The sequence below is a fragment of the Bombus affinis genome, chromosome 15 (assembly GCF_024516045.1).
Source record: "Bombus affinis isolate iyBomAffi1 chromosome 15, iyBomAffi1.2, whole genome shotgun sequence".
In the NCBI taxonomy this organism is placed as follows: Eukaryota; Metazoa; Arthropoda; class Insecta; order Hymenoptera; family Apidae; genus Bombus; species Bombus affinis.
The window spans coordinates 434,589-461,434 of NC_066358.1; the positions used below are offsets into that span (position 1 = coordinate 434,589).

Sequence of the window (26,846 nt, forward strand, 5' to 3'; positions counted from 1 at the left end):
GCAATACAAAAAATTTTCAACTAATCGAAAAATGGAGAAAATTAAAAATTAAAAAATTAAAATCGGTTGGTACTCAGGACCCTGCTGATTACCCTGTGAATGTTAAAAACTTCAGGAGTTCAAAATTTATAGGTTTATAGCACGTAAGAGACGTTATATAGCGTTAAGAGACGTAAAAAATGCTAATTGAATAAAGGACCTAAAATAAATTTTTCATAACAGAAGTAATCTCATATCATCTGTAAGAATCGTCATATATTATCAACTAAATGTAAGGATATGCACAGAGATTTCATAACATATAAATAGAAAAATTAGTTCGTAATTAAGAAAGGGTAATAAAAAACGATAGAGAAGATGTTTATAATTGATTATCGAAAAACAAACGAAAAAAATACAATATCGCTAATTTTCTAAACAATTGAGAATATATTTAATATTATTATTACATATTCGATATTATCACAATTTGACATTTGTAAGATCTTTGATAGAGTGAAAAAATATGTTTGGTCTCATATCAAAATAAACGAACAGTTTTAATAACACAGAACTATTTAATTTAATTTTGAAAATTGTGATCATGTGCTTTCCTTGTGGTTTTCATTTAAACTCATAATGGTTATTTTATGATTTCGTTGCAGTAAATGAAATTCTAGCGTACGATCAAAAATATAAACTTACTTATATATTGCATTAGAAACGACACGCTCATTTCCAGCGCGTGTCGCACGCGAATCGAACGTTGTTCCGAACTTTCCTGTTTTCACATCTCTTCCAGTGTCAGCCAGGAAAACGCGGTAACCTCGACGAGTTCTCCAAGATAGACCACAGCCTACGTGTTCTCAACGATCATCGTAAACCTTCCGACTCCGTAAAATAATGTTGAATTTATTACCGGCTAAATATAACACGGAAAGTATTCGTGAGCCGCTTGAATCGAGTACAAAACCGAATTCTCTTTCTAATTTTGAGGTTTTGACATCAGCATCGTATGAATCGCAACTGTTTCGCGCAAACGAACGCGTAAGTCGATTATGCAATTACTTGAAGATTGTTATATAAACAGGAAAAGTATGTATGCGGACAATACAGGAAATGGTTCAAAAATAAATTATCACTTCGAACTCGGTAAAAAGTTTCTTCTAATAATCTAAAACTAGATGTATGTACAAAATATTAAAAAGAAGAAATCTGATTGTAAGATTTTAATACGATTTTAGCGAGTTACGAGAAGAAAGAAAATCAAAAAGGTAAATAAAGTGTTTGAAATATTCAAAACAGAATGATACTATGCAACAAGTTTATGAAAAAATTATTTGCTAATTATTGAGAATAAGGACGATGTCGCTAATCTCAGTGACCTTGAAATATATCGTCATGGTCAATATTCCGAACAATTTCTGCCTATACATATAATCGTCGCTTGGCTTTAGATTTCAAGTTATAAGCAATTTATATTTAATACTACATGTATTGTTTAACGATTTCTTTCACAAATATTTGTACTGTAAATAATATTTCAATGACGGTAGGTCATATTTGTTAAGTTTTTAAGCAATTCCACATACCAATTTATCGAAAATTATTCCACGCCAGCGTTGCCCGCCGGCTATTGGCAGCAGGATATTACTCCCGCCCAATCTATAAGCCAGTGACTTTCTTTTTTTATTTATACAATATTAAAACTGGTTATCATTCTCATCAGTGGGTTAAGTTTAGATTGGTTATATAAAAATGCGACTGTTTACTTTAGAATAGGATGCAATCGTAATCGTAATTTAATCGGAGCTTTTTTGCAAATATCTTGAAAAAGAAGGCTGTGCAACGGTTGTTATTATTGTATTATTGTATTATTTGTATTTATTTGTATTGTATTTACAGAATTCTTGAGAACATATTTCAAGGTCATTAAAATTGAAAGCGAAAAATTCTTGCTTTCAAGAGAAGAAAAAAAGTCACACAAACTATTGTTTTAATTATATTAATTTTTCTAAACAGATTACCAACAATTGTTATAATTATAAAATATTTCCAATTTGTATGAGGCTTAAGATCTCTTCTATTAGAAGAACATAGAAATATCGAAAGAGAGAAATTCTGAAAAAGAAAATTACTGAGCATGCTAATTTTCGAACACGAAAGTTCTTTCAAGTATAATATCATTCTAGAGTATAATGCCATAAAAAACAGTAATATTAGATAGACCGCCGAAAAATAAAGTTTTTAAGTATGCTTAAATAAAAATAATCCCACCATGTTAGAGTCCTGTCCGCACAGAGAGCGCAACCTAATTCGAAAGGTAATTGTCACATTACAATTTAACGCACTGGATGTCGCTTTAATTTAAACGCGACGCATCGACCGTATAATGTATAATTCGTTCTGCACTGGATTGTCAACAGGAAATTTTATTTTTTACGTTGGGTGCTTGTGCAATGAGTATCGTTTGAGTTTTTGCAGGCTCTTGTCTTGTATGAATACTACCTAATCGATTATTTCATCAGAGGATAAACGAAGGTGCATACAAATGACCTATCACAATCTCGAATTCACAATATCCAATTCAGTCAAAATTAACCATTTTACTTAAAACGTATCCAATCGAGCATTTACAAATATATAAATAAGAAAAATAATTTGTATTATTTGATATATCAAATATATAGGTAATATTATTATTTTCCTTGTTACTAAGGATTACAAGAGATTTCGCTTCTTTGATTTATTTTACCACTATGTTTACACCTAGTAATTACTATATTATGTATCCGCTTCTTATTAAAATGATTGAAATACAAATCTTCTATCAAGCTTCTATCAACTACAATACAAGATACTCTTTAAACTAACTAGATATACCAAATATATATACAATAAATAATTAAACATCGACTTAAAAATAGAATTAAGCAATAATTTTTCGTTAATTGCTTATTCCCATCCCTGCGTGTAATTTAAAAAGGTAACTGATATAATACACATAATATAATATAATTAGCTTATTTTTAATTTGTAAAATTTAGTTGCAATATTTTATTTGTTTCGCAGTATTTTATCTAATTTGCTAAATTAACGAACGTTATGCAAAAGAATGGATCAGTACTAGTAAGTTGTGACTTTATCAACTGCATAATATTCTAACATTACTGCCCGATAATAATATGGCAACAATTCAACATTTTGCTTTTTTTACACATTTTATATTCTCTGCCAATTCATATCTTGCGTTAAAAAGAAGAAATATAACTTGTCCAATGAAAAACGCAGAGAAGTAAAGATACTCGCATCACAGGTGTTGTACGTGCAGTTTTTGCTTTTAAGCCTGTGAAAGATCCGGCAAACGCGTTTTTCTCTCGATGTCTCGCGCGGACCAAAAGTACATACGTACTTTGGCATGGTATGGCATTGGTCCCAACCGTTTTGCCTCTCTTGGACTCGAAGACGCCACTTTCCAGACAGCATCCAACTTCGTATATACGTCTCACGCTGATAATATTGAGGAACTGTGCAAGAAACGGAAAACGATTGTTCTCCGTCAAAGCAGACACGGAAATAGACGCGACCGAGATGAACATCTTCTGCTTCAATGAATTTTGTTATTCGAACAATATATTCGATCGCTTGCTTCGCCATCAAAGATAATATCTGCTTTTTATAAATTTTCCGTTGAAAACTTGAAACTAATTATCGGTGAATTCGTATCGAAACTAGTAACAGTAAATTCATGTTAAAATTAATAATTGATCGATTGACATTGAAATTAGCATGGATAATTCGACATAGCTGAAAACTATGCACAAATTTTCAAGGAAGAATGGTAAATCAGTTTTGTAAATCAAATTTTGAAACATTAAAAGCTACTAACGAAATTTTAGTTAATATTAACATTATTAATATATTGGTCTAAGTAAGGGGACAAAAGGAGAAACATGGGAGAAGAATGAGAATTTAGAAAAAAATAAGAGTAAAAGGAAAAATAAAATATAGAATTCAGTGTCAACGGAGGTGTATAACAACTGGATGATAGACATAAAAGTTGAATGTGTATTTATAGCAGAAAGGTAAGGGCATAAGGTTAAAATCGATTATAAAATTCAGAAATTGTAACGAGTAAGACATAATAGTTACTGGGAATATGAAAGTAAGAGAACATATCAACAGTTTCTCAAAGAGTGAACTAAAACTAAGAAAATACATGCAAAGGAAAAAAGAAGATTATATCACAGGAAGTCGAAGCTTGTAGTGGATGTTAAAAATGACCAAGTAGAAAAGAGGGACAAAATACAAAAAGCATGAGAAAGAAAAAGATGTGAAAACCGTATAAAATAAATAAGAAAGTGAGGCAGAATAATTTAAAGTAACATATACGGAGGTAAAATTATGTATCTTGCAAGAAGGGAAATATTACATTTAAAAATATATATTATAAAAGAAATTTATATGTCGTGGTCTAAGTTACAATTAGGTAAATACAAAATTTTAGTTAATTATATACCGGTAAGATAATAAGTTTTACTTATAAAATTGTAACACACGTGGAAGATTCATAGGGTGTAACGTAGTCATTTAATTCTTAAAAATGATTTAATTTATATGAGTAACTTATACAGATGTATAAGGTCCCGATAATATGTCAAAGTAATGTTTTAAACAAAAGTTAGTTAGTTTTCGGTTCACTACATATTTAGAAATGAAAAAATAAAACAAAATTTTTCAGTAAAGAAATCAAGAACATATTGATTTTTTTAAATGGCACCATATATTTTGGGCTTCACAGAATTATAGCTGATATCAAGATCAATTCAATGACCTACTACACTATGATCTTGAGGTGATTTTGAGATGAACTTTAAGTTCGATTAACAGCAATAGTTCATCGTAGCGCTCAATGCAAAACAATATTATTGTTACCTTTGCATATTTCTAATAAACTTATTTTATTTTTTCCTCTTCCTAAGAACGGATTTGTTCATTCCAACGAGCTTAGGTCAACCTAGAACGGGATATCGAATTTTGTTGTCTGTAGGAAAAAGCGAACTATGTTTCAGGTTCTTAAAATGATTCATATGATGATGAATGCTTGTGTTTATTAGTAGTTATTCGAGATGGTCTATTAATGTGTACGGTGTAATTGCTGTTATCGACATAATGAGTGGGTACTATTATCAGGTACTTGTTCCTGATTTCATATTTTTTCTACTTTATTTTTTCATTGCATTTTTCTATTACGTTTCGTGTTTAGTAGTATGGATATATTTATTAGGTAGATTATCTTTCGGTTTTTGTCTTGAAGGGTGATGATTAACCTGTCGTATAGTATTGCTTTGTCTGTATGTATTGTAGTGTAAGGTCACTTATCTCCAAGTATAGTTTGTAGTGTTCGTTTTCAAGAATAATAGTTGGATATACTTATAGTACGGTATGTCGCTGAGTAGTCTGCTTTTATTCACTATTACTTGGTGTACTATCTTTACTGCTGTTGTTATTATTATTAATAAAATTCAGATTTTATATTAAGAACATAAAAATTCACTATTTATGTATTACAAATAAACAGTTATGATAATTAAATAATTGATACCTGCTCTAATAATTTAAGAAACTGCCATTTTAAATTACCTATTACTTTACTATTTTTTAATGCGCACCAGTGTAAAAACGAAAACAAGGTTCATTTTCTCATATTAAACGCAAGATTAATGCTTAAATTAAAAAAGATTATTCAAATTAGGAAAAAAGCTTGGTTAAGTTGCTCTGGATTCTAACGGTATAATACTAACTCTTATCGTAAGTTCAACGGACTTTCAGCAATGTCGCGAGCTATATTTACGATGCAGTAAAAAACAATCGATCCAGTAACCGTTATGGCAAATATCCGTTTTTGTTCCGTAGAGGTATATTAAATGTAATAAAGATTTTATTGATATCAAATATGTTTCTTACGTGTTATATATGTACAACAGATCAATCGATTAATTAAAACAAGCTTCTAAGTAGAATTTTGTTGAAATTAACACTGGAAATGATAGGATTTTCTCTCTTTGATATTGCTCTTAAAAACAATTGTTGAGTAACTGTTTGCTACTATTTTCTTTTTTGTTTTTCTGTTATTATTTTAAACAAGATTTATTATTAAACTAAAATGTCGATGTTCTTTCTATGTTAATATATCGTAATAGAAGAGAAATAAATTGTCATTTCTTTTTACAAAACTTACCGTTTTCATAATTCTTTTGTCCGAGAGAGAAATTGTGGTTTACATCTGGCGGATCAGCATTGTCGAACAGGTCAGAAGACAACTGTCTTTGCAGACGGATCGTTTCATGCGTCAGCTCCCGAACCTGAATGAGCAATTCCTGATAATTCGATACCGGAAGCGTCATTGCTGTACACTGTATCTTTCACTGCGCCCGTGCGCCCAAATTTTGAAAGAACAGCCATCCGATTTGAATCTGTAACAAAATGAATGTTGCTTATCAATACAAAATGCATCTTATTTGTATAATTAAATTGTGAATGTTTACGTATGTTAAATATATAACAAGTATATGACATTTATACATGTAAAATATGCAAATATTCACGAAGAATATGCAAAATATGTTAGTAACATGTGTGATATAAGTTTAAAAATGCGAATATTATTTACGATACAATATTTAATAAGAAATATTTAACAATACTTTTGTAGTCATCCTGATATGTTACAGCTTATGTTACAATAAATTATAAGCTTTTTCCTCAAGTTTATATAATCGACAAGCGAATTGCCATACATGGTAAAAGTAATGGACTCAGAAAATAATATTAGCTTGCGTTATTTAAAAGAAAATAATAATATGATACTTAATATAAAATTTTATACTATAAAATATCAAGTGAAATGTCGATATATTAACGCCAAAAACTACAAGTGCTGCATAAGCAAATATAATTGACTGCTCGAGAATAAGAAGACAATTTCGTGAATCTGTAAATGGTAATCGGCGTATTGAGCGTTGCTCGTATATCGCTGCGATAATTTATTATTTATCATATGCTAGATAATGGCATTCATTATGAGGCTTGTTGAGATACTCAACAAAATCTTCAATGTGTTAGTAAATATAATGTAGTTAGTAAATACTGTGATCAACAACGACAGCGATGAAGATTGGTAATATTAGATAAGACATTTTAAAATTCACTCATTTAATAAAGGTAAAACTATTTAAAATTGCATATAACATACGATATGCACACTATATCAATTATACAAAGTGGATCAGTCATCCATATACGGTAAGAAATAATGGATTTCAATTTTTTTTAGCTATGACACGCCATTCCATGATCAAAAACCCCACAAAAATTATAATTTAATAAACATGTCAGGCAACTTCTAATAAATATATATAAAAATAAATAAATATAAAATAATAAAGTAAAAATATAAATGTCGTCATTTAATAACTTCGATAAAAAATTTGGCATTTTGAAACCTTCCTAATTTTTTAAAAGTAGGTTTTTCAATCAAAAGATCTGAAAAAATCCCTAGATATATAACACTGCAATTATAGTAATCTCAAATATTGTTACGTAGTAGGAGTAGGAGACTGAAATTTTGTCAAAATGGTTTTCCTAGAAAACTCTCTCGATTGACGTACCATAAATTTAAATTGGTTTTGGGATACTTTTATCGTGTTTATTCGGTTATGCTCTTTATATTTAGATTTCATTTCTCTACTAACCTTCTGTGAAGGTATGTATTTACATAAACACCCATAATATACAAATAATATATAAAATGTTAAACAAGTCAATAATTATTTTAAAAATTAACACTTGAGGAATTAATATTTCATTATCTTAAAAATAGCTACATTAAACGATCAAGTTTTATTAATGCATAATCAAGTAGTAAATAATTAGTACGAAAATTTTATTATTTTCGCTCAAGACAATATTTTACTTGAACCAAAACAAATTATCATTTATCTATTAATATACAGAACACGATAAGAATACAAAGAAATAGAACTAAATGATTTCTCTTAAATAAATCAATTCCGTGATATAAAGATATTAGAGTTAAATGATCGAAAACAAATTAATTCACAAGATATACCAAGCTTTTACAGAAAAATATATTCCTTTAAATTTATACGATTAAATAAAATATATTTGATAATTAATGTGACTAAGACTGACTAAAAACCAACATATAAATAATATGTTAAACTATATCAAGATTCTAAAAGATTTTAAATGTAGTGAGGAACCTTATACAATAAGCATCTTTTCTAATATGAAAGCTACTCGAGTTTATGGATAGAATTACGATGGATAAAGAAGCTGTTTACAATTACGTTTTATCAAAAAGTGAAATACCAATAAATATCAAATATATCAAAATATCAAATGGAAATTTGGAATGGAAAGATGGAATATTTCGTAAATTTTATTTAATTTTTGTTCGTCTATCCTTGATACTAATAATAGTGTATGATTACATAATAGTACATAATTGGATATAAATCCAAATCTAATGTAAGAAATCGACTAAAAATATTATACATACACAGCTGTAACACATTATCGTTACTATAATATTACTGTATTATTTTATTTATATTTTATATGTAGTAGTGATATTGTTATATTTGTTACAGTGGTACTTTATATCGATTGGGGTTAGGGTTTGTAGAATTTCGTGACTGGCTGTACATTACATGAAATTACAATTGTTAGTTTAAAATCTTATTAACAGTATATTGAAACTAAATGTATGACTCGTCGAAGTATAAATCGATTTCAAATATTATTGTTGAAATTGAGAAGAATGAACTTCATAATGTTTAACAATTACAAATGCCAACATTTAAAAATATATCTTGTTGTGTCATAATATTCTACGACAGCTCTAATAAAGAATAAATTCCATCCGACACCTTCTATTTGTAATTTTCTAATTAAATAACGTTTTGCCAAAAATAAACAACTATCCACATACTTTTGGCCGCTAGTGTGCATCATCTAATTTCGTTTTATAAATTTTATTCTATCTCTAATCACTATAAAAATATGTCTATCTAGAGATGCGAAATATTCTGTATTTGTAAAATAATTTCACATACTACACCTAGAAAACTAGATTACATTGTGAAAATCCATTCTAACGATTGTCATTATAGAATTACAAATGACATCAAAGTCTGGAAAACCGCGAAGAGCGATACCGTATACAGTATACAAGCTAGATTCTGAGCTGTACAAACTCGTCACTCTACACGCGGAGAACCCCTTTTGGTTAAAATGCTACGAATCACGAGTCGTTGCAATTGCAAGTCTCCGTGTTCCACGGTTATGCATATGTACGCTTAAGTACTGTACTCGTTCGTGTTTAAAAGAGCTTTTGTCGATAGGGAGGAAACGCTGCAACCCCTTCCATCCCCGTCGGTACTAGCTCGACACGTGAAAAGCGTGCGTGCGTGCACGCAAATCGAGGGAACCCTAAACTTACCACATTCGTTCGCGTCAACCGGTTTGTTTGTGCATCGTCTAAGACTTGGTAACCACGCTCAGTAGTTACTTCGTCTAATTTTGTGCTAACATTTCTCACGAATTTTTCCCATGTTTCTCACAAATTTTTGCTAATTTTTTCAAATGTTGTTATGGATGTCTTTGCAATTGCGCCAAAGTTTCATACAGATTAAAAATTACGTTCTTATTTTTGTGTAAATCGGTTTGTAATATGTTTTAATTTTCAAATTGTATTTTGAGAATTGGAAGCAAAAATGAAAAATAATCGTAATATGGATTAAGATAATTTAAAGATCATTTTTTCAAATTTTGATACTTGGAAATTTCAGTTTCAAACGTTTATACAGATATTGCGTTGTTTAGAAAATTTGTAGCAACGGCAGGGAAAATTTGTCCCTAACGGATACTGATATCGAATTATCTGATACATTTTCTGAAAATGAAAGTAGTTTTTTGTCATAAACTTCAGTTAGATAATAAGACGTATAAATATATTAATTGAAAAGCAACATCACTTGTTACATACAAAATAATCCAATGGACGAAGAGTTAAGGAATAGCTGATTTTTGGTTAATTACAATATTGTAAACAAATCCTCAAAGATTCATGTATAAAAAATTGCCTTCGTTACTTTATTTAAATATAACATTTAAAAATGTAATTATCTTTAAGGAAATCATCATTAAAGACTTAAATTCTCAATCCAAGTTATTCAAATTCCCAAAAATTTAACCGAAGGATAATAAAATACACAGTTGTTGTAAATACCATCATATAAATATCATCCGATAGAACGATGTAGTATACTTAAAATACCTTTTGATAATAGTACATAAGATGATTTTGAACGCAAGAACCATGAATTCTAGGTGAACCCATAGAAGGAACACAGTTTATAGAAAATAATGTCGCGGAATGAAGGCGTAGCAGGTCTGCCAGAGCGCGTCTGTCTCGCTTCGTGGTCCCCATGACTGGAACCAGTCTAAATTGCAATAAGAAACTTTGACTGAATGCATTCCATAAAGAGAGAGAGAGAGCTTTTCATTTGACTTTTCAAAGCCAAGGTCGAAGGTATTCAATCGATGAAGTACCATGGTAACTCATCGAGTAACAATCAAGTAACATAATTGTATAAACACGACAAGTACATAATTTTGTTACACAAACCAAGTTGCTTTTAAGTGTATTAAAGAAGAAATTTCTCGAGAAATCTTATATTACATTAAATTTTATAGAAATTTTATATTACATTAAAACTTAAAAAAAGAATTTAATTGCTCATAACTTCAATGAGGCACTTAAGGCTAGTAAATAATTGCAAATAGGTAATTATATATTCTGCTAAATAGTAATATTTAAATAATCAAAGAATACTAAATTTCTAATATTATATTTACATTACACCTACGAAGAATATTACTATACCAACTAAGTTATTGATGATAAATTATTCATGGTCAACTAACTTATTACAGTTGCTTTTATAGGATATCGGTGTAATATTAATATTAATGTTTAAAGAGTTAAAATGTAAAGTTGGTAGAAGTTAATGACTATTTAAATTTATAATTACATAATCAAGAAGCGTATAAAATTCTGGTGATGGTGATCGCCAAGTTATATGTAAATAAATTATCCGATTATAATTGACCAAGAAGAAATGAAAAAACTCATTAACTTGATAAATTAATTATTTTGATAATTTATTGTTATTCCTTTAGAAATTATATTAGAACAACTAAACTGGCAACTTTGCAGTATCTGCTACCTACGATGAAACCTTTTCAGTGCCATTATAAGGGAATCATGGAAACTCTCTTATGCAATCACACATAATTACCACTGATGTAAATATCATATTGCTGTGTTTGACAAAATATCGGGAATGAAATCGATGATTTCATTCATCATTCATTTATTTTATTCATCGCTAAGACAATGGACTTAAAAATTGTTATTTTACATATTAAAACGTAATATTTCAACAATTTTAATTTGGTTATTAATAATTCGGAAAGCATTCACTGTAATTGAAGGAAATTATTAAAAAATTCTCAATATAATTTTTTAATTTCAGCATATTGTAATAGGATTAACGTAAATATCGTTAATCTGTTTCTATCCTTTATTGACAGAATAGCGAGAGTCCATCGTTACTGTGTATTACTCTGTATTTCTGGTATAACTTTTCAAGAAGACATTTTCTCATTACTTTTACTCATATATCTTATACGTTAAATAATATGATTGTATACAAGAAAAGACTGAATAGACCTTGTGTAATTATTTGGATATTTAAATATGTGAACGTAGAAATTTATAGATATAGGTATTTTATAGATATGTTGATATTTAGATCATAATAGTATAATTTCGGAATCTATATTGATTAAATATACTTTATATTTTCGTAAAGTACAGTAAGCACTTAAAGGATATTCTGTACAATACTATAGTTACAGATATTCTTCAAAATAATCATACTTGTTCAATCATTAATTACAATGTCGAGACATTATTAAAAAATAAAGGAAAAATATTCAAAAATACCTATGTAAGATGACAGTTTAAAATACAATGTATAAACATGCAATGTGTGTACATATGTATATTTAACTAAGACTATTAGCTATTCGACGATTTTTCACCCTTGCAAATAGTTAAGTTCTTCGAGCGCCAAACTTGACCTGGTCACGTATGCGAAATGTATGTGCAAGATCTACGTTCTACATAGATGTAGACTTCTATTTCGTACGCGCTTAATGCCAAAATTGCGTTCTAAAAATACAGCATCATGTCAGCGTTGTCCTCTTTACCGTGTTACGTGGAATTTATTAACGCGGTCAACGCTCAGTCATAATCACTTCACGTGTCAAAAACACTCCTCTTTCCCCAGATATATACTATGAAACTTAACGAATTCTATTTCCTAAAATACTTCAAACTTTGAAGTAACTTCTGACGTAAATATAACAAAATAGTACACCTCGTCGAAAATATAAATTAAAACCCTTCCTTGAAGATAACTTCGCAGACGAAAAAATACGATTACTCCTTGTCTTCCTAGACAATAGAGTAAAATCGAATTAACGTTTTACACTCTGGAAATTTTTACGATACGATCGATTAGCACCTGCAGCATATTTTTACAGAGAAACTTTTCCAAATCAGGGGTCTCGTTTCGAAGAGAAAAATGTAATAAATGCGTTTAAATTGATTTATAAGGTGGCCTTCTTCCATTTTTTAATGATGGAAACATAATAGAAGATGCAATAGACAGGTTCACGTGATAAATGTTGTTGTAGTAACAACTGTGCAATACAGGGTTCTATGTTTTTGATGGAAATAATTCTATGCTTTTATAGAGAAAAGTTAAACATCTCTTTCCCTTTTTGCTAACGAATATTGTCTCAGCGTTCAACTTTTTATGAGAATTGGTAAATATTTTAGTAGCTAGAAATATTGAAAAATATGCTATTGAATAGGACTAAAACTGAATGTGATAAATGTAATGGGAGGTAACTGGGAAAGAAAAATAATAAAAAATCATAATTAAAGCATTTGCGTCGGAAGCGGTACAAGTTGGTATTATTCGGCCATATTACAACAGTTCAATTAATTTGAATTTTATTTTGTATTCTATGTATCTGTTTTACACGGTAAACATCGTCGTCAGTTTTTACCATGTAAAATATAAAATACAAAATAAAATTAACTATCCTAATATTCAGTAATGTAGCCAAAACTACAGTAATCATTGTGATACCAATTCAGAGTTCTAAGTTCATCATTACGGTTATCGCTCAGTTTTTCATATTGCACACGTGAAAACTGCAAAAGAAAGAAGATTAAATCACAGACAGACCGTAAACTCATCATCAGCAGATTAACATTTTATGACCATATTATACTATGGATGTTTAATTTTACTCTGCATACCGTTACGATTCGTTCGAAAGAAAAGTGCACTGACCGACGTGGAAGCCTTGTTATAACATAAAAGTCAAGCAGATAGACTTAGAAAAGACCATCTTCTAGAAAACCGAACTTGTTTACTGGCTCCATGCATGTTATTTTATGAGAAGAATAATCTGGCGATTATGAAATTATTTCATGCACTTGGTCTCAAATTTGGAGTAATGCAGATTCTAATATTGAATCACTACAAAAGAAAGGAATAAGAAGGAAAAATAATTTTTAGCGATTATGAAGGAAATTTAGGATAACAGATTTTGATACTTGATCACTAGCTTTCGCGCTGATACTTTAAGAGAATCAAAGATATATTTATAAAATGCATATAATATGTAAAGTGTAAGATTGTGGTTTAATATGTGAAAACTTTTTCTCATTAAGTGCTTCTATGCAAATCCACATAATCATGAAATATTAATCAACGCGTTTATGAAGCTAATCCCTCTGAAGATGCTGATAATTAACAGGACGAAGATTATACCGCATTGTGTAACGAAATTTGTAAATAATTACTGTAACCTATTTAAAGTTCCAATGTTGATTACTTGCTAGCCCGTAAAAATTAGTTGATTATTTTCATTTTCCTAAAATTAATTAATAACTACGATAAATATGCAATCTTTTTAACATACCTATACTTCCAGTTTTAAATATACTTCTAAGTACTATACTTAAAAATAATTGGAGCATTGTTCGCTTTATACAAAGAGTAAATCACTCGTGTTACAAATTTTTTATTTTTTTGTGAGATTCTCAAAGCTTAAAATGTACATTATCGAATCATTTACTGAAAAAGAAGATTAAAAACATTAGACAAGGTTGAAACGTCAAATTTTTAGTAAAAGTTTACAAATTTATGTAATCGATATTATTCAACATTTCCTGAGCTTTGTGTAAAACCAAATGCTTTTAATATTTTATAAAATATTAAAACAAAACAAAAAAGAAAATTTTTAGTAAATACCTTATGAATTTAAGTTATTTGACTCTCTGTTTAAAGTAAAATATATTCGACTTTTCTGTAAAAACATCGATCAACTGCTATTACAAAACCGAAGTTTTCTAAAAATGGAAACATTAATTCGGTGTAATATAGTAAAATAATGAAAAGTAAGAAATTTTCATTACAAATACAAATTTAAATAGTCCCATTTGTAAACTTCATCCTAACCTACTTATAAACAAACGGACCATCTATCATCACAATAATAAATACTATATGTACTTCAACGATGAAGAGTATATGCACTTCGATTTCCTAGTTCCCTAAAAAATACTAAAAACAATACGTATTACAATTTCCTATAAATTAGTAAAGAAAGAACGATTCTTAGTTAACTTCAAAACACGACCTTTCTGTTAAAAATAAAATTTACAATAGCAAAAACAAATCCTCTAAGAGATACTAATTCTCCAATTTTGTAATATCTTTGATCGCAATATATATAATTCCATAGCGATATCTAACCAGAGATTGAAGCTTTAAAATCAATTACCTTATAATTATCCGTCATGAGGATCTCAGAAATCATCGACTGTCTCAAAATGATCTTCGATCTTGAATCAGAAGTAAACGAATTGTCTCTTTCACAAGATGGCAAGGAATAACAGCTCGTGTCACATTCTAAGTTAAACAAGACGCTACGGTAGAATTATACATAGAGGAGAAATGCTCGACATACTGTGAGGCAGACACACGAGCAGAACCTTCTCCTTCTGCTGTCCAACGAAAACTCATGGTGCACGCTCAACGCGGCTACGAAGGCCCTTCCACCCCCCCCCCCCCACTCCAGCGATGAAAGTTAATCGTGGTGGAGAAACCCCTCGTGTTGTTTCTGGTTCGTGTTTAGCAAGGGACAGACTCGTTCTTCGAACATGTGACGAATGCCCTGAATCGCTCCAAATGTTATTCGAAATTAAGAGCTTCGAAAACCTTGAACCACCTAACTTTCTTAATAAATCTTGACACAACTGATACCTAAAATTTTACTGCCTAGTGGAACCGATATATAGTATTTTTAACTGTTATCGTAAATTTACTGACTGAGGTGTAATTTAAAGATATGCAAAACAATCAGAAGGAAATGAGATCTTATTACAGCAGTGAAAATGTAAAAATAGCTTATGATAATTTATGTGTAATTTCATTCGTGTAACAGAAAATGTAAATTGTTGATATAATATTAATTTGGATTTGATCCTTGGTGAAAAATTTACGGATAGACGACCAGTTGAACTACATAATAATAATAATGATATAATGATAAAAATATAAAGTATATGGTAATTCTGGAATACATGTGACAAAATAATTTATAGGTTTAATTAACCGTCCGTAATACTATTTTATTATAGTTTGTATAACAAATTTAAAAAGGAAACGCTTTTTATTATTTTGTAATAATGCTAACATCCCTCAAGTTTCTTTTCCTTGTTTTTTTAAATTTCCTATTTTTATCTATCGATGGAAACATATCACAGAATTCTATTTAATTTGCAGCCATGTATGTCATAAATTGAAGGAACATCAATTGTAGCTATTTTTGGAAAAGTATTAACATTTCCTAAACTTATTTCCTTCTCTTTTTCCATCTTTATGGACGGGGCATTAAACTATACGACTGTTTGATGGTACATCGAATAGAGAGTGACGATACAAAAGTGAAAACTAGTTCTACTTTCGTGCCAATTTTTGCTTTATACAACGAAGATCGTAAAACGTTTTCGATGACTCAGTATGCTTCAGAGTCTGATCGTGCTGAAATCGAGTATATACAGAAAACTATCAAGATTGGGGTATCAAAATTGTTGCAAAACCACACAAAAAGAACACAAAGACGTATATATACATATTAAATTAAAAAGACACAAATATAGTAAAGTAATAAATAAAGTAGGAATTGCCTCTATGCCCTTCGTTCGAAAAATTTGAATGTATTTCATTATCAAAATAAAAATAATAAGATTTGGAAACTAAACGCTATACGTTTACTGTATCATGTGATTTTGAAATGTAAATATTTTTTACGTTAAAAGGTAATGCGATGTTCAATAAAAAATTTACATGCATGTTTTGGATAAGAAAAAAATAAGAACTGTCCAGCTATTATTTAATTTCAAAAGAATTATTGTTTAATATTTAAAAAATGATAATGAAAGATTTTAAATAGTCAAGATTAGAATAAAATAATATAAAGAATTTAATACAGTAAGAGATAAAAAAAAGAGATAAAAAAGGAGATAAAAAAATTTTTTTAATTTAACTTAACTCAAATTAAGCTATGACTAATAAAATAAAAATTATATTACTATAAACATATAAAAAAGGAAAGAAAAAAAATTGACTCGGATGATTTTTATTTCCACTAAAATGTTTCATCTCCAAATGTCGAAACTGTACATTTCAAAACAACATTTATTATAAATCAAGCTAATATATTCTTCGATTAATTCGATTAAATTAATTTAAATGCATCTTTTTAATTAATTGCGAAAGGTAATTAAATAAAAAAAATGTTAAGTGCATTATCATTTCATGATTTAAAAGTTTGGATATTTTTTTATGGTAAAAGATAATTTAAATACCTAATAAGACAAAGAAGAAAAAAACAGAAATATCAGTAAATACTAGTATAATCGTATATAATATGATTCTCGTTGCGAAGGTTACATGCGTCTTTTGACCGAAAGAGAAGAAACGCCATCAAATTCTTCGTCGGTTAATTATAGTTACAAGGTTTGTTACAAAAACAGAAAATGCCTTGGTGGAAATGTCTACCGGTTTTCGTGGAACACCATAAAAGCACAAATTACCATGTGTGACCTGCAACTGGTTGATCATAAAGAAAAGTCTCTCGCATTCGACGAGACCTCGTTGCATCGCATTTGTAAACCTATGTCGAATGCGATCACCTACTACACATTCCTAATTCGAACAAGAAAACGAAGTGAAAAAGTTTTTTAAAATCTAGGGCAATATGTATCATCATTTTTAGACGAACAGGGAAATCATTAAAATGGTATTACATAAGACAAATAGATTTATGATACATAATCATTTTTTACTTTATTTTATTCGAGCAATAATAATCTATTTGTACAATTCTGCTAAATATTTATTGCAATTAATACCATTTTTAAGTATATTGCACCATGTTATTACAACAATTGTACAAATATTGTTCTTCACAATAATTTTAGATAGTATCATCTGTTTAATTTTTATTACAATAGGCTTAAATAGAAATTTTAAGTAGAAATAAAATAGAATTTAAAATTGAAATAGAAATAACATTAGAATTTTTTAAATTTTACTTCTTATCGAAATTTTCTTGCTTTCTTCTATTTGATTCGGTTTGGGTTTTAATTAAAGTCACAATTAAAATGCTCTTCGTATAAACTATGCTTCTTCTAATCTACTCAGATAATACTCAGGTTTTGATTAAATTACTGGTTTTAATAAACCTTTCGTACATAAAAAAAAGAAAAATACAGATGCACCTACGATTATTTGGAACGTTTTGAAGAATCATTTAAAAAATACACAGTAAGAACTTTCTACACCTTGTAAGATGTAATTTGTAAATACATTTAATTCGAAAAAATTACATTCGTATCTATGTAAAAATATTGTAAACTAATTCCTTTCTTGGTTGTGAAATCGAAAAAAACAAAAATATATATACATATATATATATATCAATACATGTACATAAATTACGTTACATTCGAGAGTGTATGAAATTCTCGCATTAACAGGATATAATACACCTTTTGCACCTGAATAATTACATATGAAATTATTTCACATTGTTTAGAAAACTGTTTAAAGCATAAATGCACAGAACAACAAATACAAAATTTCCAAGTAGAAAGGGATCCCAAATAGAAAATAACGAAAATTACATTAAGTTCAAGAATATCTTATGTTGCATTTAAGAATTTATATTCAAAAATTCATATTGAAATAATGTATACTACGAAATGTGTTTTAGATGTAGAAGACCAAAAAAAATTGTATATCGGTGGCTCACCTTCGCTAAACTCGCACACGTCCTCCAAAATCCCGTATCGTTCTCATAATTTCCCTCTTGATGTAGAAACAGGACAGAGCACTCTTCATGTGCGTGTGTTCTCCTGCGTACAGGAAATAGAAATCCAATACGGTCACGGTAGTCTCGAGCGAGAGGGCAACTTCGGTGTTTCACCTTATCCTGTAAATTAAAACACACACGTCTGGTTTAGACAAATAAGAAAGAAGAGAACACTATTCCTTAACGAACCGGGACGTATCGCTTTCTCGTTTTAAATCAGATGATATCGAAGCAAAAAGAAGATTACAAAGATAATATATGTATATTAATATAATATGCAATACATTGCATAACTTGTATATTTATAATAATAATAATAATAATGATATATAATAATATTCTTAAAAAGTATGTACAAAAATTCTTTGTTCAAATTAAATGTTAATACAGATTTTGGAATAAAACTTGTTTACAACATATAGCAGCTGAAATAGAAATATTTTGTTTTAATGGTGAAATAAGAATCGTAAAAATACTCAATATCAAGAATAAAATCGTAATATTTGAATTGCAGCTATAGAAAAAGGTTTTAACAGAAGCATATATGTACCTAAAAAGAGAAAGAATTCTTTTTTTGAACAACTAAGAATTTTTTTTCATAAATTCTTCTTATCATTTCCTGTTATTGTTATTAATAATTAAAATACATTTAAAATTACTCGTTATAATAAATAATAAATTCAATAACAAATATTGAATTAAATTATTTACATACACGATATTTTATCCATTTTGAATTCTTTAATATCTTAGCTACTTTCACCGATACAAGAGATTATGTCAAGATAAAGTCAAATGGTTCAAAATGACGAATATTATGATTTGCTATAGGATATTTTTTTCAGCATGACTAAATATTTTGTTATACACCAACATGTGGTTTTATTTCCTATAAAAAAATATTGATATATTTACTTGTATTTGAAAACTATTGATTTAAAAGATATTTTAACTCTAATTTTGTGAAATTTCTCATACGTATGAAAGCCAAGGTAAAATGCAAAGCAATATACTTGTGTTTATGTCCTTATTGTCTTGAAACTAATTGTTTTCAAATAATACTTTGCATAGAGAATAAAAATTCATATCGTTTGATAAAATAATATCGCCCAGTTTAAAATCTCGAACAAAAAATCATGAATCGCAATGTTCCTTCTTTTGAACCAGCTAATTTTGTTCTAGCAGAATTTGTTATGTCAGCAAAAGTATCTAAGTTGTTAAAAAAAAACAAGAATTCAAATACTCTGTATAATATATAAAATTGAAATAATTACAATGGTCACAAAATGTATCTGTACACCACTACATTTATTATTGCATTTATATACTGACAGTTTAGATCCGAGTGTGATAAATTTAGAAATAGATTTTTATATGATTACAAAAATTTGATGATGGAAATGATATATAGAAGGTGATAAAAAAATCTTTTCGTTGAAAAATGAAAGTATGTACAAATATTTGTTGTACTCACTGTGTATGAATATAATTAAATTAACATCTTGATTATTCGTTTAGAGTTGTACTGCTGGAAATCAAACAGAGCTAAAAGTAATTTAATTTGATTTAATATGATTCTCACACAATCATTATTCAAGCTATTGAGAAAGAATTCTCAAGATCGCTAGATTGATATAACAAACTAAAAATTAAATATACTTCCACTCTTTTTAAACTTATTCTCAAGCAATTTTCTAAACCAAATTATCTACTAAAAATTTTAAGATAATTTAAGTTATGTCCTAAATTATAACTATTATAACTATTTACTTAAATTATGACTATTATGATTATAAATTATGAATATATCACTAATAATAATTTATTGTATTTATGATTGATTATACAATGATCCTACAGGTCGACTTAATAACTCAAAGGTATCCCTGGAACAGTACATATATGTCTTCACGAAAAGTAATTACCTACGCGCGGCAAATTGAAGAGAACGAGGATTCATAAATTCATTCGCATCGCATTGTCTGCTTTATTATCGCCAGAACTTTAATTGCAACTTCAAACAAGCGGAGAACCGGCGAGATGCGTTTATTTATACCGTTCCAGAAGCTCGACGTTAATAAACAATTCATCACATATTGGCTGTTACACTCATTGTTGCGAAATCAATTCATGACGCAAATGGTCGCCTGCTTCTTCTGTTATTATTTCGTCTGGGGGGAAGGGAGGAGCTTGATTAGCGAATTCATTTGAACTGTAACGATTCTATGGTTCACAAGCGTATAATCTGGAATGGATCAAAGACACTTCCAACAAATTTACAATTGCAGATGCGAAATTGCAGATACGAGATAGTAAAAAAATTGATTAGAGAAGGAAAATCGTGCAAAAACAGAATTGATCAAATAATCAAAATAATTATTGTAACATAACTCATTGTTATTTATTGTTAGAAATTTTCAATGTGAATTTTTTGAATAGACTAACTTCAGTAGTGTATACCGCGAAATAGATAAAATGAAAAAGTTAGGAAAAGATTAATACTTTCTAATAATTAGGCGTATATCATTATTGGAATAAAAGTTTAAAAAGAAATTGTCATTTCTTTCATAGAAATATATTCCAGAAAAGAATAGAAAATTGTATGTAATAATACAATGAATAAAAAATAAAACAAAGGTACACGGATATCTTATTAAACATATAAGTTATATTTAAAAAGTTCAATAACCTATTCGATGTAATAAAAGATAATCAACACACCAATGGGGCAATAATTTTATCGATTCTATTAACATTTTCTAGTTTACATTGAAATACGAGATTTCACGACGTGTGCAGAGAAAGTTTTCCACTGTAAGATATTCCACTGCATTAGATCGCCGATTCCGGTTATCCGTTTAAATGCATGTGTCGCTTTCACGCTTTTTACATACATTTTACAATTTCTGCATTGAATACGCAAAGAATCGTCTTTGTTATAAACATGTTTCCTGTTTAGTATCTTTTGGATTAATATGAACATTTTGCTAATTAATGGATTTGCTCATTGTTTCATTGCGAATAATAATGGGCCTATAATGAAAATTTAAACAATACCTTTTATAAATTTACGTCAGTTATTGTTAATAGATGTTAATAGATTCAGTATACATATATGTAGTATCGTGGACAAAAGGCCTAAGATATCGGCCGAATCGTAAACAATGTCGCGAGAGCCGCGGCATCGTCGGGTACATCAATGTGTCGTCGGTCTTCTTTTTAAGTGGATAGTTTCGTGGAAAGGGCCTGCGTGACCCTGGCCACGGGCATTTCGGGACACGTGTCTCTAACGACGGGGAAAGACAAAGAGATGTTAAAGGCAGTGTTAGTTGAGAAGCCGGAGAGAACGGATGCAAAAGTGCAGTGTGAGTTGAGAAGCGAGAGCGAGCGAGTGTAGAAGCCGAAGAGTGTGAATCGGGAAGTCGGAAGCCGCGTATGAGAATAAGACGTACGACAGCATTGTAATCATTTCGTTGCTTCGAATATTATTAATTAAATCAAAACATCATTACTTGTCCTGTCCTCTAAGACCCATTTAGATACTACATATATGGAAAATTTAACCGAAATCTGTTGATGCGGAAACAAGCCATTGTGAGAAACAATTGGAATATAAACTTAAAAAGAAAAATATATTCTATATTATTACATGTAGTTAAATATTCTATGTAAATGTATAATATAGGCAAACATTATTTAGAATAGATTATAAATGTATAAAAACAAATACTAATGATATCATTCGGTAACTTATAATTATACAAATTTCAAATAACGGTAACATTTTATCGTAATATAGTCAGATAAGCCGTGTTACAATTAATATTTCATGACTCTTCATTTCAGCGAGTGACTGCCTGCAATCTATTGGACATTTGTAATATTAAATTTTTAACAAAATCTGGTTCTATATTTTCCCAATTTTTGTTTCCAAGTTTCTTATGATAATATGTATATTCAATATTATCTGACACAAGCTACTATATCTTTTTTCATCATCATACAAGCATCATGTATTCAATTATTGTTATATTATATATTTATTGTTATACAATATGATATATGTATATTATAATATTATTATAATTGTTATAAATATACATATTATAATTATACAGTTGGGAACAGAAATAAATGGACAAGTACACGTAGGTATAAATGAAGCTTAATCGAACGTATTTTTATTACATTGCATTGTAATACTAATATTATATATTTAAGTTTTATCTAATAAATAATTCAAGTTAATATTTACATTTTATGTAAAGAAGCCATACTGAATGGAACTTCATTGATATCTATTTCCATTACGTATCCACTTAGTTTCATTCCCGACTCTATTATGTTATGTACATACATATTTACATATGTAATATATGTATAACGAAAACTTTTGTTATTTTTCTTCTTTACAACGACAAAATAACACGTCGTTATACGAATGAGAATTGTCTATGTACTTACTATTTCAAACAAGACTAAGGCATTATTCAAACAGAACATTCGAAAAATGAATTTTTAAGGATGATTTGATGAAAATGATTTAAAAATGGTTATTTAAATGATATATTATCCCATTTGATTAGATGTCATTTTGAAATAATTATGTGTTGGTTTATTTGAATGGACAAATGATTTTTCTGAGAATTATTTTATTATTTATCTATCATATAAAATAAGTTTTTATCTTATTTGAAATTTTGCGTTTGAACATTGTTAATTGCGTCAAAAACACTGATTTTCTCACAACGTCTTATGTATATCATCTCAGACATTTATTATTCAAGGATAATTAAAATTAAAACAATACTGACAACGGATATCATTACATTGAAAAGTAATTAAAATTAAAAACATTTCATATTTCATCTAAGAGAGTTAACTAAATTGGAAAATTATTTGAAAATATGAATAATCTGATCTTGACACATAATAAAGTTATTTTATGTTATCTGTAAAAGGAAAATAATAACGTAATTGAAACAACTCATTTATTCATATTGCTATTTCTTATTTTTATGAAAAAAAATTACCTAACCGTGTTTTAAAGGAATACACAGAAGTGCTATAAAATAAACCAATGACTTATCTATAATGATCTCCCTAATTATTTATCTTCTTAAATCTTTTTCATAAATGTTAATAAAGCGATCTTACTTATTTCATTATTCGACGAGTCGTTTTCTACTTCATGCATCGTGTATACACGGTCGCGCTAATTAAGCCCCGTTTGCTTTCACGCGCGGTGACAGATGTTGGATTACGCTCCGGAAACTTTAATTGTAGGTAAATTCGTAGAAAGAAATGCTGTGGATGGAATGGGTAATATAATGCCGCGGAATGAAGGTATAACGAGTCTGGTAGAGCGCGTTTGCAAGTCTGCATTGCTCTGTGGTCCATAACTGAAACCAGACTACGCAGCAACAAGAAACAGGTAGATACGTTAGCTGGACGTGCCTCTCTCGAAAGAGGATCCACGTCAGTTTTCTTCCGCGGTTAGATGAATGGGGGGGGGGAGTCCTGAATCTCGCCGTCTGCAGTATCTAATAATAGCGGCACGTTGCATGTTTCTCTTTCTAGCCAGTGAGCCAGCGTTTCGAGAATCGATACCAATGCTCTTAACGTACGTGCAAAATGGTGCACGTGTACATTCTACATGCATATATACATGTATACGTATTGACATTGAAAATGAGTCAAGTATATCATGTCTCGTTTGTATTAGTTAAATTAGTCGAATCCAAATCACTTGACCTGAAGTTTGTGTTTGTACAAATCAAACATAAAACTAATTAAACAAGAAATAACAGTATGTTATGCATTGTAACGCTAGATTTATGATATAAGTAAAGTCAGGGAAAGTCTATGATTCGAAATAAGGTGAAATTGAGAATAACAAAATTGAGCAAGAGCCTTTACTTCAGAGAATTTGGAAATTTCTCTACTTTGAGACTAGTTCTTAATTAGACAAGAGTGGACAATTGATAGGAGATTTCTACATGACATAATAAGTTGAATACGTTGATTCAAATTTTTTCAGGTAAGTCAAGAATTATCCCGATACACATATAATCGATAAATTTTCAAATTTAATTTGAATTTTCAAACTCGATTTTTTAAAATATAAAGCCTACAACGTAATTTTATCATTCTTAATTTTAGTCTTATTTTGAGTCATAGGGTCTTCTTTTACTTCGCTTGTGCCATAAATTTAGGTCCACGATGTACAGCAACTGTTATTCCTTTCAAGTCAAGGCATATGTATTTGAAAGAACTTTAGTTTCATTCGAGATCGTATTTCAAGTCAAGCAAGATAATAATAAGTTCGCATTGGTAAGGTAGTATTAGTACTAATTACGCAATTAATATTAAGTAGTATTAAGTACTCGAACACAAGTAACCTGAACTCGAGTGTCTTAACTAATGAGAACCATCATAGAAACTTGTAGGAATATTTCAAAACACGTAAACACCAGGTTCACACTGGTAAAGTTGTTTGAATTCAGATGCTTGAATGAATTATAGTCTTTGTAAATATAAAGACAAAGTTCTTCCAAAGTTCTTCATATATATGGAAATACAATATGTTTTCACTGATGATCAACTTTAAAAATTGGAAATAGCAGTATTTTAGGAATTCCTTTTGTCATATGTACATCTTGCTGTTTTATCTTTCAAGTATGTGATTTTTTTGGCTAGGGACAATATCCAATACAATGCAATATTAATGCTTATAACAATTGCAAGAAATGATTAATAGTAAAATATAGAATGCTTTAAAATGCTAGAACAACTATAGTACAGCAGTATGGAGGGGAGCAAGAGGAAACAGGTGCAACGGGACACCAAGGCAATAGACGATAGTTTTGGTCTTAGTTTAGTCGTTAATTTTTAATTGCGAATTAGTTTAAGAGTTCTATTTGCTGTAAACTGAGCCAATTAAGTTCCTTTTTTAAGGCCATTGAACTAGAAAAGAAAACTCAAGCAGAAGAAATGCAGTATAATAGTATCATTATTAAAACATTAACTATAGTATATTTTTATTGTGAATATATAATAACTTGATACCGGTGTTATTTTTAGAAAATATAAGAAAATTTTTCTACAAATTGTTGTATTTTTTAAACTAATTGAAATATTGACATGAAAAAATATAATTGAAACATATAATAAAAACCTTCCAATTATTATTTGCACATATTATTTACTTAATATTATTCGAATTAAATATCGTTTGAAACAGTTATATGTATTTTATATTTACACATGAAAGTGCAATTATTATTATTATTCTCACACTTGGTGAATTTGTCAGGAAAATAAATGCGATAAACGGATACAAAATGTATTCTTTTATATATATCTTTAAAAAATGCATATAAAATACACAAAATATGCAAAATGTGCAAAATAATAAATAAGATTTTTAAGTTCCACTATACATATTATCTATTTTCTACAAGATGTATTTGCAGGAACATCCGTACTTTAGTGTTTAATCGCAAATATGACGTGTCACGATTTTCTCGAAGTGTTAGAACATTTCCATTAATAGCTCCAAAATTTTTCATAATCGAGTCAATGAAACATACACAACTATAGGAATACTAATACAACTATGTATCAGTGACACCTAATAGAAAATAAAAAATTTTCCCACACAGTGAACAACGCGATACCATCGCCATCCTTAACCCCTTAACCTACGGTTTACATTCGAGAATTTTGGGCCGAAAAGCTCATACAGCCTTCGAGCCAAGTTCGCACGACATGTGTAGTATGTACTACGGGCCGTGCCCGTAATATTTACGTTTGGTCTGATTATCTACTCTCTATAAAACTATCTTTATAAAACTACTAAATTAAATAAAACGTACAATACCTACTTATACTTATTCAGTAATAGTATTATTACGGAAGGCAATAATTGCTGCATAAATGGAAACACAGTAACGTGGATGGTAACAGCTGCGTCGATTGCAGCAGTGCTAAATAATAGCGACGCGACAGCAGCAAATACCGCAGCTGATCGAATACTAATTAAAAAACGTACAGAAGAATCTCGTATGCACTGTGTTTTATTTATCTTTTCATGAATTTGTTCATATTATCGTTACTCCGGTCGGTACAAAAAATTCTGTCAGAATTAAATTAATTAGTTCAAGACGACAAACATTGTAATTTCTTCCTTCTTGATAAAAAATATAAATACAGGTATCTGTGTTTGAAAATAATTGCTTGTATTTTTGCAC

At 29.2% G+C, this 26,846-nt stretch overlaps 1 protein-coding gene across 10 annotated transcripts in view; it reads right to left on the reverse strand.

The window, feature by feature from the left end:
• Positions 1–26,846, reverse strand: part of LOC126924761 (uncharacterized) — an 87,725-nt gene that overhangs the window by 54,251 nt on the left and 6,628 nt on the right. For 8 of the 10 annotated variants that reach the window (XM_050739575.1, XM_050739579.1, XM_050739577.1 and 5 more), the window contains exons 2-3: positions 18,535–18,714; positions 6,221–6,455 (exon numbers count right to left, since the gene is read on the reverse strand). In XM_050739575.1, coding sequence (XP_050595532.1) covers positions 6,221–6,386 — 166 coding nt within the window. In that variant the 5' untranslated portion in view covers positions 6,387–6,455; positions 18,535–18,714. Of the gene's footprint in view, positions 1–684; positions 731–6,220; positions 6,456–14,997; positions 15,203–18,534; positions 18,715–26,846 lie in introns of those variants that run through there. The other 2 variants (XM_050739574.1, XM_050739578.1) reach the window with 2 other exon arrangements.